Genomic DNA, 17,530 nt, shown 5'->3' on the forward strand with positions numbered 1-17,530 from the left:
TAGAAAATGTTACCCTAATTTAATATATGGTCCATGATTTCACTACCTAGCAAAGATAATGACATAAGGATAGGACTTATAATATAATATTAAAAATGATTAAAAAGGTGCTTTAAACATGATTAAAACAAAAACTTAATTATTTACATTTATAATTTAAAGTACCTATTAGGTTTTGTTCAAGATTTCCTTTACCAAAAAAAAAAAAAAAAAATAAATATATTTGTAGATTGCAACATTTGTTACAAAAATAGATTCAAAATATTTACATAAATTATTTACAATGTATAGGTACACGTTATAGAATAAAATAGTTAAAAAAAAAATTCATATAATCTGCAGGATTATTGTATAAAAACTAGGTAGGTATATAATAATGAGTATGTTAGTATGTAATATGTATATTAGATATAACAAGGTATATAGATTTTAGGTACAAATAGTTCTATTAAATACGAATAAAATACATTTTTCTATAAACAATAATAATTAATAAAGTATACAAACGCCAATTTATTATAAACTTAGATTCATTCAACCATGTGAGGTCATGTGGATGGTAGATCCAACTATAATACCAAATGCCAAATACTAATCCAAGATTCTAAGTTTTCAACGTCTTATGTAGTTATGGCGATTAATATGACTAATATGGACTTATGGCAAGTACTAAGTGGGCGTAGCCCGTTTCGCCCGGGTACCCCTTTCGCCTAAATTTTATTTTTATGCGATTTCCGTTTCGCCCAGAGTAGTTTAGACCAATTTAAAATTAAATTGGCAATATTTCAGTCAAATATTATATTTTAGGGAACGTTATAAAACCTATAGTAATAAAACTACGGTAATTGAGTTAAAAATATAAAGCCAAAAGAAATATCGTTCATAGGTAAATGATAATATATAAAATCGATAGTAGATAAGAAATCCAGTCGTTATCGAATTTAAATCGATCAAAATATATAAATACAGTATTTTCATTCATCCATCAAGTCTATTGACTTCAAGTCTATACACTGATAATAATTGTATTCATAGGCGCAATTTGGGGGGACTTGGAGGGCCTAAGCCCCTCCAATATTAAAATTAGCCCCTTCTAAAATTTATATTTAAATTGAAGTATTGAATCCTTCATTAATTATCTAATATACATAATACAGTAACCGTTGTTTCAAAAAAAAATTTTCTAAAGTTTAAATCTAGAAACATGAAACAAGCCAATGCAACAACATGATGTTAGACCTTAGTTACCCGCCGTATTACGAGAACAATAAAATTACTGTCTAGTGTCTTATTTGGCGTATATATATATAAACTGTTGTCTGTTATCATTATCTTTAACAATTTCAATTAGCTCTGCAACATGTGAAAGATCATTCTCAGCAATGAGAAAGATTAAAAGTTGGCTTCAAACATCTATGAATCGAGATAGATTTACAAATTTATCATTAATTTATATAGAACGAGATTTATCAAATGAACTGTCCAACGAAAAAATATTAGATACGTTTTCAATTTCTAACCGAAGGTTCCAATTATAATAATATACTTAATAAATAAATATATATTACATTTATTCACCTATATGTTGTTATTTTTTCATACAAATATTTTTAGCTTTATTAATAGATGCATTATAATTTATAATATATTAAATGTGGGAAAGTGGGTGAGAAAAAAATGAAATTGCCATAGAGTTCCCCACGGGTTTGTTTCATTTAAATATGTTAAGCCCCTCCAAGTTAAAAACTGAAATTGCGGCTATGATTGTATTTATAAAATTATATTTTATAGACGATATACCTAATGGTCAATCGTATAGAAATAGATTGACAAATAAACCCGGAACTGTGTCGATGAAATTTAAATAACATAATACGATATAATCATGTAGGTAATGATATTATGTACAATATTATTCCGTGTTTCGTTATTAAATAATACAATATTAAAGTTATTTTCGCTCGGCTTCCATTAACCGATACAAAATTAATGACCAGCCGGGACACCAGGATATGCTGTTAAAACCGGAACTGTCCCGGTCAAACTGGGACGAAGGCAGGCCTATTTAAGAGGACGCTACACCCGCATACGTTGTCTCCGTCTTACAAGTGCGTAACATAGCAAATTTTATGCTCAGCAGATCACGTTTAGCTCCGTTAGTTTAAAATTTAGAGTAAATTGACCTCTTACAAAAATTAAAGGTAGCGGTGTCGTATGCTATCTACGCACTGAATGTTATCTACACATTGCTATTTACGTATAAATTAGTGTCGTATGCTATCTACGCACTAAATGTTATAAAAAAATCTTACTTCGTTTTAAACTAGAGCACTTCATAAATAAATTAAGATTGTCAATGAAAATTAACTTAATTAAAGTTGAAAAGTATTATTCATATCAATAAAAAATGTTTCGAACGTATTTGTTGTGTTTATGGAGTGCCACCATTCTTCTTTAAGCTGCCTTTCCAGAAAATTAGTGGCACCATGCGATTTTATACCATATTTCACCTTTATATGTCGCCAATAACATTCCATAGTTTGAGTTTCAGCTACTGTTTGTGGATCAATAAAATTATTTTTATGATTCACGGTATTGTGGATATAGCCATGATCGTTTAAACAGCTGTAAACTTTCCATTCATCTGAAAAAATGGTCGTCCTTGGCTCAATTTCTCTTTTAATAATTGGAAGCAAAGTGGCGCGGTCTCTTTTTTGAACGATAAACAATCGACGTTCTACTATATTATCACGTCTACAACACATTCCAAATACCCACGGCCCCTGTACGCGTACACCGTAATTTCGATTAGTTATTTCAGTATCAGTATCAGAATTGCTAGATCCTGATTCTACAATTTCTTCTCTAGGTTGACGATTTCCTAGACGTAGACGACCACGGTTATACTTCCGCTTGCCTTGAAATAAAGATTCGTCTATTTGCACTACGAATCCTACACCACCCATTTTCGTACGTTTTTCAAATTGGTCAACACAAATATCACGGCAAAGATTGTACTAATCCGACACGGTGTGTTGACTTCTGCCTGTCCATTTCATAGTTTGAATTACTTGCATACCATGTGCCCAATACCATACGAGCTCTACTATCTGGCATAAACTTAATCCGCTATTACATTTTCCATTAATATCGACATATGTAAAAAACGGATTTTTTTTACGAATGGACTGATAGGTTTGACAACCACGTGTTTGGCAACGTAAGTGTTTTGTTTTCACAAATTGCCCATCGGAATCTCGTTTGCGGCTATTTTTATAACATTCTTTGAGAACGCCACCACATACTTCATTGCTAACATTATTGATTTTTTCACAAAATTCTTGTTTAGGTAAGACACCTTTTTGTTTTAAAAAATTCACACCAGTATCATCAGTAGGCTTAGGGACTTATGGCTCTAAAAAATACACAAATATGCTTCTAAAATCATTAAAATATGCATTTAAATGCATTAAAAAAAAAAATGTCCACTAAATCTTGGTTAATTTCACATTTAACTTTAAAAAGTTATTAGTTAAAATTTATATATAATCATTAATTAACAATAACTAAAAATTATAAATCAAAGATACTTGTCTTTTATTATTGAATACGCATAAACTAAATTTGAAAAAAAAAATATTTACCTTAACATTTTGAAAAATGAAACCGAGAATTAAAAATAAAATAAAATAATTAAAAATAAATAGATAAAAACCAAATAAAATATATAAATATTACAATATTTTTAAATGGCACAACTTTGCTAATTAAATAAAACAATTCTTTTATACAAAAAAAAAAAAAAAAAATGTTCTGTGTAAAAATTACATCATTAATTCTGGATCTTGAGTTTCTTGAGAATTACATTGTACAATTAAATACTTTCTTATGTTTTCGAATGTAAATTTCCGACGATTACTGGACAATAAATTTTTGTAAATTGAGAAACTCCGTTCGACGTCTACAGAAGTAATGGAGCATAATTAAAATTTTCCACTTCACCACTTAATATTTTATAAATTTCCAACACAATGTTATAACCAGAATTTTTATCTAAAACATCATTCATTTTATTTGCAATAGGCATAGCCTTTATACATTTCAAGTGACTGATTTTATTTTTTGTATCTTCAATTATTTTTAACGAATCCGACAGCTTAGTAGGTATCTCTTTTTTCAAAAAAATGTTATAGCTCGAGGTAAAAATTCAAAATTTGCTTTGATAAATGTTAGTTGACATGGAAGATTACTTTTTTTCAAATTTTTTTTAGCGGTTTTAATTGATGCTGCATCATCATCGTGAACACTAAACAATTAATAATCTATTATTCTATTTCGACTATTAGGTATCTTTATCGACATACGGTCGATATCCAGCGGGTTTTACGTTCGATACGGGTTTATAGTATTCTTTATAGTTAATCTTTACACAAAAATTATAACGAGATATGAGAGGTAGTTTGCAGATTATTACTAGAAGTATTAAGTCATATTTATACATTTTTTTTTCGACTGGTTGAAATATTTAATTATATGTATCTATAGTTTTTAGTTTGAAATTTGAAATTTTTGCCAAAATATGCAAAATCAGCATAACAATTTTAAAATAGGTATGCACTCTCCTGCGAAATCTAACAAATATGCAAATATATGCACATTCAAATTTTAGATCTGATATCATGGCAACGAGAAACGAATTTATTTCGCACTCTGCTATATTTAACAATAATTAAAAAAAATATGCAAATGCTAGAAGTCCCTAAGCCTAATCATCAGTATAAATAATATGTCTATATAAATCACCAATTGAAGTCATTTTGAACGCAATACAAATGACAAACACACGCGAATAATTCACAGACACAACTAATCGACAATCGTTAAAAACCCGTGGGATCTAACTTTATACTTTGTAGAGTGTAGATAAATATTTGTAGATAGCATACGACACCGCTACCCGATAAATAGTATTTGTAGATAGCATACGACCAGGGCCGGATTTAGAACAAGTGCCGCCCTAGGCCCTTTTAAATATGCCGCCTCTACCCCAAGAAAAAAAAATTGTAATTATTACAAATAAATTTATTTCATTTTAAAGAAATTAAGTCAATAGTCATTATAAACAAAACAAATAATAATTATAAATCCTAATTAGGCATTATCAGTATACATTTTGAATCTTAATCTTAAAATAATCTTAATAATCTTTAATCTTATACCTAGTAATACTTAATAGTTAAACTTATACCTAATCATAACCTATGTTATCTATAACATTTTACGACGACTTTTTTAGACGCGAAATCGTCGATTATATCATCATAATTTATACTTCGAAGCATCTCAGATTCTATGTCTAGTATTGATGTCGCGTTTAATCTATCTGACTCCAAAGTTGAACGAAGATGCGATTTTACTCTTTTCAATGCTGAAAACGACCGCTCTGCTGTACAATTTGTTGCAAACGTGCACAAATACATACGTAACGCTGTTGTGACGTTCGGATAAATATCTATTAAATCATTTGTATACAACATCTTACAAAGTTCTTGGGCGTTTCTTTTTTTATCAGATTTAAAAAAAAGATGATCACGCAAATGAAGACATTCATTTGTAAATGATTCTTCAATATCATTAGGATATTGTTCTATTAGTGCCCTAGTTTTTTCAGAAATTATTTCCTCGTCAAAACTACAAATATTTGTAAGAAAATCAAACTTGACACATAAATTTTTATATGAACTGCCTCGCCTTACGAGTTCAGCATTCAATTTATCCAATATAACGAAGAATGCATTTATTCTGAAATCTTCCTTGCCTGTTTCTGTGATCACTTCATTATATTATATACATTATATTATATTTTTATCGTAATTACTTTTAGGAACAACTTATATTATTATATACCTAGGTAGGTTTCTTATCTTTATAGCTCACATTACGAGAAAATTGATTTCGGGTTAGTGACATTTTCAGTTTCATGCGCCCGTATATTTTACATACAGATATCTAAAAAAAAATCATATAAATATTTCATGCATTCATATGATTCTTTTTTTATTTCTTACAAAATTTGCCGCCCCAAAAAATTTGCCGCCCTAGGCCCGGGCCTCACGGGCCTAGGCGTAAATACGGCCCTGCATACGACACTAGTATTTAGTGCGTAGATAGCATACGACACCGCTACCAAATTAAAGGTAACATTATTATCGAGGGCATGACGTAGGCTTTTTATTATATTTTAATTTTAAAGTGAGTTATGTGTATTTTAAAATTTAAAATTGTTTGTATATCTTAAAATACACATAACTCACTTTAAAATTAAAATATAATAAAAAGCCTACGTCATGCCCTCGATAATAATGTTACCTTTAATTTTTGTAAGAAGTTAATTTACTCTAAATTTTAAACTAACGGAGCTAAAGTGATCTGCTGAGCATAAAATTTGCTATGTTACGCACTTGTAAGACGGAGACAACATATGCGGGTGTAGCGTCCTCTTAATAATGACGTGTATTGTGTAATGTATACACAACCGTTTAGGATTACGAGTAATACAAATACCGCGGGCGGCGAACGGGCGCGCGCATCCGGTTCATGAATTCCTGGTATTGAGTATTCGTAAACACAATTCAACCTCCATAGGTTCTGATCAAAATATAGGACAAAAATGTATAACAATATAATAAGTATTTACTATTATTATTTTTGATTTTTATTCGGGTATATTTATTATATAGTAAATTAGTAACTATTATAATATTTATTAATAAAGATAGGCATAATTCGCGTGGGCGCTAAACTAGAATCATGCCTATCTTTATTTAGTAACATTTAAATTATGAAAGAATATATTATAAATTATAATAGATAATAGATATTATGTTTTTAATTAAAATTTAAAAAATAATTTTATTTAGCATACATATTTGTAAATAATAAATAGAGGACTAAGAATTTTAAGTAGTGTGCTGAATAGCTTACTTATAAATATATTCATGCTCATAGCACATTTGAGATATAAAACCATACCGGTACCTTATAGAACTTACTGCCTAAATTTATATATTCAAGTATAACTCGTGTGTGTGTAAGTGGTATTTAAAAAAAAAAAAAACTGTTTAAGTATACAATATTCATACATTATAAATAGTATTATTTATTAATTATCAAAATACCAAATTAAAAAACAATGAAAACATTACATAGAGTTATGAACTAAAGCTTATCTAGGAAGTAATTTTGAATGGAAAACGATTGACAAAAATAAAGTACAAACATTTATACGTACAATATTAAGGATAACATATTGAATAACATAACATTATTATATCAATTATAAACTATAGTAGAGACATTAAGATAATTACAGTTTATAATAATAATAAAATAGGTATTTACAGATTAAACTATATTCCTTATAACATATGAATATGGTTGTCCCGAATAAATAATTTAAATTGCTTAAAACAAATACATTCCTTCGAGAATCTGACGATTTGTCCCTATAAAGTGGTTGTCCCATTGAGAGGATTCCACTGTAGATATATATACAAATATCATTATTAAGTCACTTTTATGTTTCTATTACTCAAATTATTGTAATATTATTATTTTCTACTGTATTCTTATTGATTTATATATACTTGTTACTTGCTACTTGCTTAAAATTGTATTTAATCTCACAATAAATAAAAGTGTATTTACATACATATGTGCATAAAAATAATTACTCATAAAATTAGAAAAAAAATAGGTATAAAAAACCCAATATGTAGGTAGTAATTATAATTTAGTTTGTAAAATTAAGATACCAATATTAAATATAATATTTAAACTAGAACATAAATGTTCAGAATAATTTCATCAATTTTAAAATATTGAAATAGATAAGCTAATATGTATATTATATAATATTATATTATGATTTTCATATCATAATAGTTACCATTTTGTTATCCTAAACTCGTATGTCACCATGGATATATCTTATCACAAGTTGTAAACTTAGTGTTTGAATTTTTATTTATCAACATACACCAATATCTTCAAGATAATCATCTGCTCTTATTCCCATTTCTATTTTTAAATTTAAATTTTTTCCAACAGAATATTACATTCTTCAAATGAAATAAAAAATGTTTACTAATCATATTACATTAAAATGCCTAACTTACAGAATAAATGGTGGTCAGTATCACGCTTGGTGAATTTATATACATTATTTTAATACTGTATAAATCAATACTTTAAATATCTTATCAACTTAAAATGTGTATAATTAAACATTGAAATTAATTTGTCCAAAAAAACCTTATATAAATAAATAAAAATACAGAATAAATAAATATATATATATTTTTTTAATTTAAATTTAAAAAAAGAATGTTACAAACCTAAATTAGCAAAAGTGTTATAGTAGTATTTAATTTATAAAACTATTTGATTATCAAAATTCTTATTAAATCATTCACAAATTAATAACTCAGCATAGGTACATAATTTCATAAATACGATTGAAACGATGGCATATTGCACATAGTTTCAATACTCTTATCCCTGGATTGACTTTATTTTGAGCTAAATATGAAAAATTATTATGGGATATGAAATATCCAGATATGGATCCCAGATTTATATTTTAAAAATACAAGACATTTTTTTCAAATTATATCTTTATACTTCAATACTTATAATTTGCATTTGCATTGGTGTTAATTAACATATTTTACATATTAAATTTGAGCCATTTGGCCTAGAAGTAACATTTAATTTTACTCAGTAATATATTATAAAAAATAATGTTAAACACAATATTAAACAGTAGAAACAAATATAAATTATAATTAAAATTAAAAACAAATATTATGGTGACTTTCCTATAGTAAAATTTTAACAAAAAATTGAACTTAAACAAAAATTATTATTATTAATTATTAATTTATAACAAAATATATCAAGGTGACTTTCTTATGATAAATTTATTAAAAAAATAAATAAAAATTTTAATAATGTAGGAACATTTAGTTTTACTTATTTGTATACATTATTAATTTATAACATAATATATTAGGTGACTTTCCTCTGATAAAATTATAATAAAAAAAATATACCAATACCAACAAAAAAATCATAAGAAATAATTTCAATTTTCTTTTATAATCCAATATTTATTTATTATCATTTGAATTAGATAGTATAGTTCATCAATACCTCATTTAAAATTTAAAAAGCCAAATTATATAAAAAATTTCATTTTTAAAATAAGGTACATACAAGATCTATTATCCAAAATACGGGAAAAGTGTTATTTTTAAACTTTTGTCGTGACACCGGAAAACTTCCTTCAAATATGGGAAAATTCCATAAAATACGCGACGTATGGGATCCCTACTCAAGACCTATTCTAAAAGAGTTGTAACAGATATGTCCATATGTTAAGATTGACAAAGAACACCGGCAGAATACCGGATAGTATAAAATTGGAATATATATATATATACACTTGAAACATATAAAATGTATGGTTAAGGGAGTTATATTAAAGGGATAACATAATTAGAGGAACTATATCAATATTGGTATAAAAGTGAAAAATTAAAAAAAAATTTTTAACTATGGTTATGGGAAAATTATATAAACCAAATAAATAAACAAATGTAATCTAGAAATATATATGTACTACTAACAAAATCATTATTATTATATAACATACATAAACACAAAAGAGAAATATGTATTATTACTGTAACTATTAACAAAAATATATTATATCATATAAAACATTAATGTTATTGTAACCTAATCATTGTAAATGCGATAAGCATATAGATATATTAATATATGTATATAGATATATTAATATATATATATACATTATATCATAAAAATGTAACCAATATAATCATTGAATGTAAGGCTGAAAGACTGTGAAACTGTAAAACATATTATAGCATTTGAAATTGTACACAAGTTGAAACTTGTAGATGTAAAAATGTTAAGTAACTGTTGCAATAATATTTAAAGATTTCTGTCTCGAGGACAGAAACCTTTTTTTTTTAGGGAGGAGGTGCTATGTACTGATGTCCCACTGAGACAACTGAATATGCATATACACGTAGATATACGTAAGTGTCCCTGGGGCATATGATTTCGCCAACCGATTACATTGTGTAGGACCTCAATAGCTGAGTAGAAGGCCAAACTAAAAGAAACCTATAGTAAGAATTATCGTAACAATTGAGATCATTTAGATAGACTAATGAGGGCATTGTTTTATTGAGATGACGTATCACGAATAGCAGGATGAGAACTGAATGGCCGCGTGAGCATGGGTTGCTACGGTATCCTGGAGATACGGGCGTACGCATCTGCACATACTTATCTTATCGATAGGAGAGGAAACGCAGAGAGTAGGACTATATAGGAGAGCCCCAAATAGACCAAAAGCAGACGTGAGCAACCAGAGTCAGTGCAAGCACCTTCATGCCAGTCACCACTTCAGATTAAACATTTGGACTTAGAACACTTTTAATTAAATAGTTCTTGGACTTAGAAAATATTGGAGCCATTCAAAACTTCTATCAGTGTCAACTGTCTTCGACAGCTAAGCTACTTGTAGTGTTATATCAGTAATAGTGTTTTGTTTAAGTCAAAAGCAGATAAATAAATAATAATTAATCTCAAGTCAAGTTGTTATAATTCTTTTACCCAAATTGTCTACATCAACACAAGTCGTTCGTCCTCCTGTATGCTGGGGCGCTACACATCAAACATGAATTTAAACATTTAATGTATGCTACTGTACATTTTACCATATTTTGTTATTGCCTTCTGATTAGGTAAATGCATTGATTCTATTCCATCAACTTTGTCTGGTTTAATCATATGATATAAGTACACTTTTTAATAATTGAAAATCTCATAAACTTATGACTAGGCTTAGGGACTTCTAGCATTTGCATATTTTTTTTAATTATTGTTAAATATAGCAGAGTGCGAAATAAATTCGTTTCTCGTTGCCATGATATCAGATCTAAAATTTGAATGTGCATATATTTGCATATTTGTTAGATTTTGCAGGAGAGTGCATACCTATTTTAAAATTGTTATGCTGATTTTGCATATTTTGGCAAAAATTTCAAATTTCAAACTAAAAACTATAGATACATATAATTAAATATTTCAACCAGTCGAAAAAAAAATGTATAAATATGACTTAATACTTCTAGTAATAATCTGCAAACTACCTCTCATATCTCGTTATAATTTTTGTGTAAAGATTAACTATAAAGAATACTATAAACCCGTATCGAACGTAAAACCCGCTGGATATCGACCGTATGTCGATAAAGATACCTAATAGTCGAAATAGAATAATAGATTATTAATTGTTTAGTGTTCACGATGATGATGCAGCATCAATTAAAACCGCTAAAAAAAATTTGAAAAAAAGTAATCTTCCATGTCAACTAACATTTATCAAAGCAAATTTTGAATTTTTACCTCGAGCTATAACATTTTTTTGAAAAAAGAGATACCTACTATAAGCTGTCGGATTCGTTAAAAATAATTGAAGATACAAAAAATAAAATCAGTCACTTGAAATGTATAAAGGCTATGCCTATTGCAAATAAAATGAATGATGTTTTAGATAAAAATTCTGGTTATAACATTGTGTTGAAAATTTGAAAATTTATAAAATATTAAGTGGTGAAGTGGAAAATTTTAATTATGCTCCATTACTTCTGTAGACGTCGAACGGAGTTTCTCAATTTACAAAAATTTATTGTCCAGTAATCGTCGGAAATTTACATTCGAAAACATAAGAAAGTATTTAATTGTACAATGTAATTTTCAAGAAACTCAAGATCCAGAATTAATGATGTAATTTTTACACAGAACATTTTTTTTTTTTTTTTTTGTATAAAAGAATTGTTTTACTTAATTAGCAATGTTGTGCCATTTAAAAATATTGTAATATTTATATATTTTATTTGGTTTTTATCTATTTATTTTTTAATTATTTTATTTTATTTTTAATTCTCGGTTTCATTTTTCAAAATGTTAAGGTAAATATTTTCTTTTTCAAATTCAGTTTATGCATATTCAATAATAAAAGACAAGTAGTATCTTTGAATTATAATTTTTAGTTATTGTTAATTAATGATTATATATAAATTTTAACTAATAACTTTTTAAAGTTAAATGTGAAATTAACCAAGATTTAGTGGACATTTTTTTTTTTAATGCATTTAAATGCATATTTTAATGATTTTAGAAGCATATTTGCATGCATATTTGTGTATTTTTTAGAGCCATAAGTCCCTAAGCCTACTTATGACATTGTGGGTTACCTAATACAAAGTACATAGATTAAATGAAAGATAGTATCAAATAGTATCAAGCATATTTTTATGTCTTACCAGCAGGTAATAATATTATACATATAATAGTATCTAAACCCCTTAAGATGATGTGATACCCAAATGTGATGTCTGCATCTTAAAAGTGTATAACATTACAAATTGTACGCTCAGCAGAACTCATGTAGCTCAATTAGCTTAACATTTAGAGTGAATTGACCTCCAATAAAATTTTATTTGCATATCTAAAAATACTCATAACTTGCTTTAAAATTAAAATATAATAAAAAGCCTTTAAAAAGCCCTAGACATTAATGTTACCTTTAAATTTTATTGGAGGTCGATTCACTCTAAATTTTAAACAAACATGTTTCTGCTAAACGTTTTCTGTTGAGCATAAAAATCGCTATGTTACACAATTATATGACGGTGAAAAAAACAAGCAGGTATCACATCCACATGATGCTCTCATGCGTTGATTTTCATGTACATTTTGCATGAATGATGGTTCATTAAGCTTGTGATGATGATCTAATACACGTGCTTGTGTTAACTTAAGACAATCCTGCATTTTTTTATTTTTGGTCATAAACTAGAAAAAATAAAAACAATTATTATTTAACTAGGCAACTGTAAATATATGTTACACTAATGTAAGTATATAACAAATGCTATCATAAATTCAGTGAAATAAGTTGGTAGTTTAAACTTTAAACTTCAAGGCCAATTTTTATAGATGCCATTGAATTTGTTTAAATTATTAAATTGAATTGCATATTATTGCATTGTGATTATAAAATAATAAAAATCATTAGGTAATTTAAATTGCAATATAATGAATAGCAACAGGATATGATTATTAATTTATCTTGATAATTAATTACAATTTTATTATTTTAAATTGGAAAACCATAATAACCTGCAGACTATTAATTTATAGACATACAGTGATGGAATGAATTCTTAATTTTAGTGAATCATTTATATATCAAAATTTAAAAAAACTGTGATACTATACTAAATATTATGTAAAAAATAAAAACGGTTGACAAGTTACATCTCGTCACCACCATTATAAGTAAATTAAGCTATTGACCATACTTAAAAATATGACCTTATCAGCTTGCCACTACACCAATTTCTTTATTTCGTAGACAGTAAAGTCAGAGAATGCATAAACATTATTTGAGTAAATCATACATACAAAAACGAAACGAAACTAATATTATAACAGTTCTGCAAATGAATCGCTATCTTTTAAGTACAGCTATTCTAATGAATTCTGCAAATTTTTTTTAATTGAATACATTCTAAAAAATATATACTATCTATTACAAATTGTACCAATAACCAAATAAACAGTAAGACAGTATTACACAAGTAATACAAAACTTACTTTACATATACTTTTGTTTTAATCGGAATGAATTTGCAATCAGCATTAGGACATCTTTCCAATTTTTACCATTCTCATAAATGGTTGATAAATCCAAACGTATATTGGACACTTGTTCTTCAAAAGATATTGTCCTATGTTCCATCTTAACAAAAATTGAGCAAAATAATCGTTTTTACTAATATAAAATACATGAAAAAAAGGTCTTACTTTATCCAGCATGAAGAAAGCCAGCGGCTTGGACTGTGTTTCATTCATATTAGATAAGACTTTTGTTCTGAAATACTTAATTATCTGACGAAGAATCACCAAACACACATTTGAATCAATAGCTGAAATCGAAAGAAAAGTTAGCAGGTAATGTGCTTGACGAGACCATCAAAGAGAAATATAACAATAGGTTTTTATCATCACTTTCAACATCTTGATCAAATCAGAGCCAAAAGGACTGTCCGAGAGCTACAGGAATACAGGATGTCTTTCAACACTGTCTTAAATCTGCAACAATCAAAGGGCGTCAGAGAGCAAGTATACGAATGACAAAATTGATAAAAATTTAATCTTGTAGAAAGGATACTAAACAGGTAATCAAGTCAAATCGTCAGATTATATTAATTAATTATTATATAATTTAAATCGTACCCAACTGTTTATACAATCATCACTGACGTCTCACGCACGTCTCTTATTGATCCCAGGGGTCCATTAGCGAATTGGGCCATGACCTGAATTAGGCGTTGACGAACGTTGGCGACGGTGAGAGATATAATTTCCCTGACAACTGGAAAGACGCGTTCGAGAATCAGCTAAAAAATTTAGAATTGCTTTTATATAAAGTGTTCTTGACTTGATCTAACAGTGTTTTGCTTCTTTAAATACGTTGTAAAAATTTTAAACGAATATTATACTGCCTGTCACTCTTGCTAGTCGTTGGACGTAGGATGTGGTGTTATGGTCCCACCAGGTTGAACCGTTGACACCAGGTATCGTTGAGTTCGTCGATTCGGAAGTCTCTCAAAAAGGAAGATGAGATGTGATAATGCACTGATAGGTTTAATTATATAAGAAAAATATTTATTGAAGACAAAATTTACTACACACTATTTTTAACGGACGCAGACATACATCGACTGACTCGCCCGTACGGGACAGTCTAACATTGTACGCACGTCGAATGTCGAGTCAGCGTTCGTTCCCCACATAACAAATTGTTCATAATATAGGCATTAATAATATTATAATACTAAATTATTTACTAATAATTAATAATAATAATAATAATAATCGGTGTTCATAAATCATAACAGTGGAATTTCATAAAATTTCGTGTTTTGAAAAATAATAATAACAATGATAAATTGATAATGAATAATATTATTTAGGTACCATCTAAAAACAGATACGTCGGACGCCATCTATGCGTAATATTGCGTATATTACGATACCGGGCCGAACATTGAAATTTAAAACGTCTCGAGGAATATCTAGAAAATACTAGTAGCAGTTTTAAAAAAAAAAAATTTTTCATTTTTCTAAATGTTATTTCCCTGATGTGCTATTCCGATAACGGCGATAACAGATAATAGAGCAAGGTTGTTGTTATTTGGTTATTACTGTTATTACTTATTAGTATTACACCACTATTATCATAACTTTACTGAACAACTTACTGTTATAACCACGATTTAAGGTATTTAAAATTTTTAAATCGTGCACGAGGTTATAACTTGATTAAACTTATTAGTAGGTATTAGTACCTACTTTAATGTTTTAAATTACATGTTATTTTTTTTTATAATTTTAATAGCAAATAGCTGCTAACTTACAAATTACAATTTTAGTATTTTAGTGTTACCAAAATATAAGTAAGTATAAAAAATAAAAAATACCTACTATTAATATAACAGTTTTTTTTAATATTATTTTTATTTTATGTAATCGTTAAATAATTGAACATTTTTTATAAATGTAGGTATTAAATATTATATTCATACAATTAATTTTACAAATCACTCATAAATACACTAATTAACAGGTAGCTACCTACCTTTTTATTAGTTTCTTGATTAATTTTCAAAATAAAATAAGATAGTATTGTTATAAAATAATGTTAATAACTTAAGAATAATAACTTTACAATAGTAACAATATTAAATTACATAATTATATAGTAGATATGTTGTATTTATTCTGGCGCACTTGGATCTTTTTTTACAGTCAAAAAACACCTTAAATTTCGCTTATTTTAGCATTTTAACATCAAAAATACATCACTTTTTTTGTATACAATTTTTATGAATTTACATCAATATTTTATGTTTTTTTATATAAATTTACATACATTTTGATTACACGAAATTACATAAAGTTTCCATTGATAAATAAATTGCAAAGAAACACATCCAAATATTTTTTGTTTTTACTACATAGACAATATTTATTATTTTTGTACATTATTATAGGTAACTGAAAATGTATACCTAATTTACAGCACACCCTTAGCTATTCCATTTATAGGATAGTGGTATTATTTCATAAATTAGGTATATGACGTCATTTTTATAGTATTTTAGAAGTTTCTAGAACCTTCTAGAGTATTCTAGAATAATCTAGAATAAGTTTTCCCCCCTTTTCGTACTTCCTGTTTCTTTATTATTACATGATATTGTGCAATATTGAATTTTTACTCATTCGTTGGTAAACTGTAGTCGTTTTTAGTCGTCTTCAGTTATCTAAAATATTCTATAGGTGTATAGGATATTTTAAAAGAAAACAAAATTACTCAGACATTGTTTGCTCACAATTTAAATATTAGATTTACAAATAAATTATTGGATTTGAGATGATGTTTTATGATTTAGATGCTGATATATTGAGTTTTGAGATGTTGAATTGAAATCCCAGTTTTTGTGTATATTGAATTGAGGTGTCCCAGTATTTGTAGATGTTGGTTTGAAATGGTAATTTGTATAGATGTTGTAAATCTAGCTACTAAACTTAAACTCAAAAACAAGAATAATAGTAATACATTAGTAGTTATAATATCTATAATATGATTAGTAGTAATAAATAAGTAGTAATTTATAACATCTAAAACTACCTAGACTTTTGTATTTAAGTATCAATTCACTTTTATTATCGAAACACTGAGCAGTGATAAACGCTTCATAAATTAGTAGTTAGTTATTCATGATTAGTAGTGGTAAATTATTAGTAAGTTATAACATCTATTAGTACTCAGACTTTTCTATTTAAGCATCAATTTACTTTTATTATAGAAATTCTGAGTAATGATAAATAAATTATCAAAAAAATTTGTTTTTATATAAATGAATAAAAATAATAAAATTATTTTTCTTTATGAAAAGATAAATAAAGATGAGATATTATTTCAGTCTTTAAAAACAGGAGACGTTTATTTATGTACAAAATGTCAAAGTTTCAAGAGAACTGATGAATTTAGTAAAAATCAAAAATGGTGTAAAGCTTGTATGAAAACTAAAGTTAATCTAGATATGATAACATGTGATTGTGGTAGAGCAGTGTATTTAAGATTTCATAAAAGGCATTTGACTACTAATTATCATAAGAAATGGTTAGATAGTATGGAAAAGAAAATACTTCTTAAAAATAATTTAGCTATTAAAAATATATTTATTAAATATAAAAAAAAAATTTCTATCTAAATTTAAAACTTGATTTTTCTCTATAATAATTAAAAACTAAATAAAAATATGGATCATCAACTTTCGATAAGATTTATTAAAGG

At 27.1% G+C, this 17,530-nt stretch overlaps 2 protein-coding genes and 2 pseudogenes across 4 annotated transcripts; 1 reads left to right on the forward strand and 3 right to left on the reverse strand.

Annotated features, from left to right (window-relative positions):
• Nucleotides 1–2,372: 2,372 nt before the first annotated feature.
• Nucleotides 2,373–4,816, reverse strand: LOC149059503 (uncharacterized; annotated as a pseudogene).
• A 448-nt stretch (nt 4,817–5,264) lies between these two features.
• Nucleotides 5,265–8,077, reverse strand: LOC149059504 (uncharacterized). Its single transcript, XM_089224592.1, has 4 exons — nt 8,039–8,077; nt 7,647–7,663; nt 7,402–7,538; nt 5,265–5,833 (listed from the first exon to the last, which is right to left on the reverse strand). The coding sequence occupies exons 1-4, from the start codon at nt 8,075–8,077 to the stop codon at nt 5,265–5,267; spliced, it is 762 nt and encodes a 253-aa protein (XP_089080718.1).
• A 3,126-nt stretch (nt 8,078–11,203) lies between these two features.
• LOC149059505 (uncharacterized) lies at nt 11,204–11,890 on the forward strand (annotated as a pseudogene).
• A 160-nt stretch (nt 11,891–12,050) lies between these two features.
• LOC149059506 (COP9 signalosome complex subunit 4-like) lies at nt 12,051–15,216 on the reverse strand. 3 transcript variants are annotated; one of them, XM_089216348.1, is made up of 6 exons: nt 14,670–15,216; nt 14,404–14,567; nt 14,176–14,259; nt 13,972–14,093; nt 13,762–13,906; nt 12,051–12,957 (listed from the first exon to the last, which is right to left on the reverse strand). In XM_089216348.1, the coding sequence occupies exons 4-5, from the start codon at nt 14,017–14,019 to the stop codon at nt 13,763–13,765; spliced, it is 192 nt and encodes a 63-aa protein (XP_089072474.1). In that variant the 5' UTR covers nt 14,020–14,093; nt 14,176–14,259; nt 14,404–14,567; nt 14,670–15,216; the 3' UTR covers nt 12,051–12,957; nt 13,762. The 3 variants fall into 3 exon arrangements, with proteins under 3 accessions (XP_089072474.1, XP_089072473.1, XP_089072472.1); XM_089216347.1 differs by having other exon boundaries at nt 14,641–15,216; XM_089216346.1 differs by having other exon boundaries at nt 14,404–15,216.
• Between the last annotated feature and the right edge of the window lie 2,314 nt (nt 15,217–17,530).

The sequence above is a fragment of the Diuraphis noxia genome, unplaced genomic scaffold (assembly GCF_037042655.1).
Source record: "Diuraphis noxia isolate RWA-SAM2 unplaced genomic scaffold, SU_Dnox_SAM2 contig0001, whole genome shotgun sequence".
Taxonomy (NCBI): Eukaryota; Metazoa; Arthropoda; class Insecta; order Hemiptera; family Aphididae; genus Diuraphis; species Diuraphis noxia.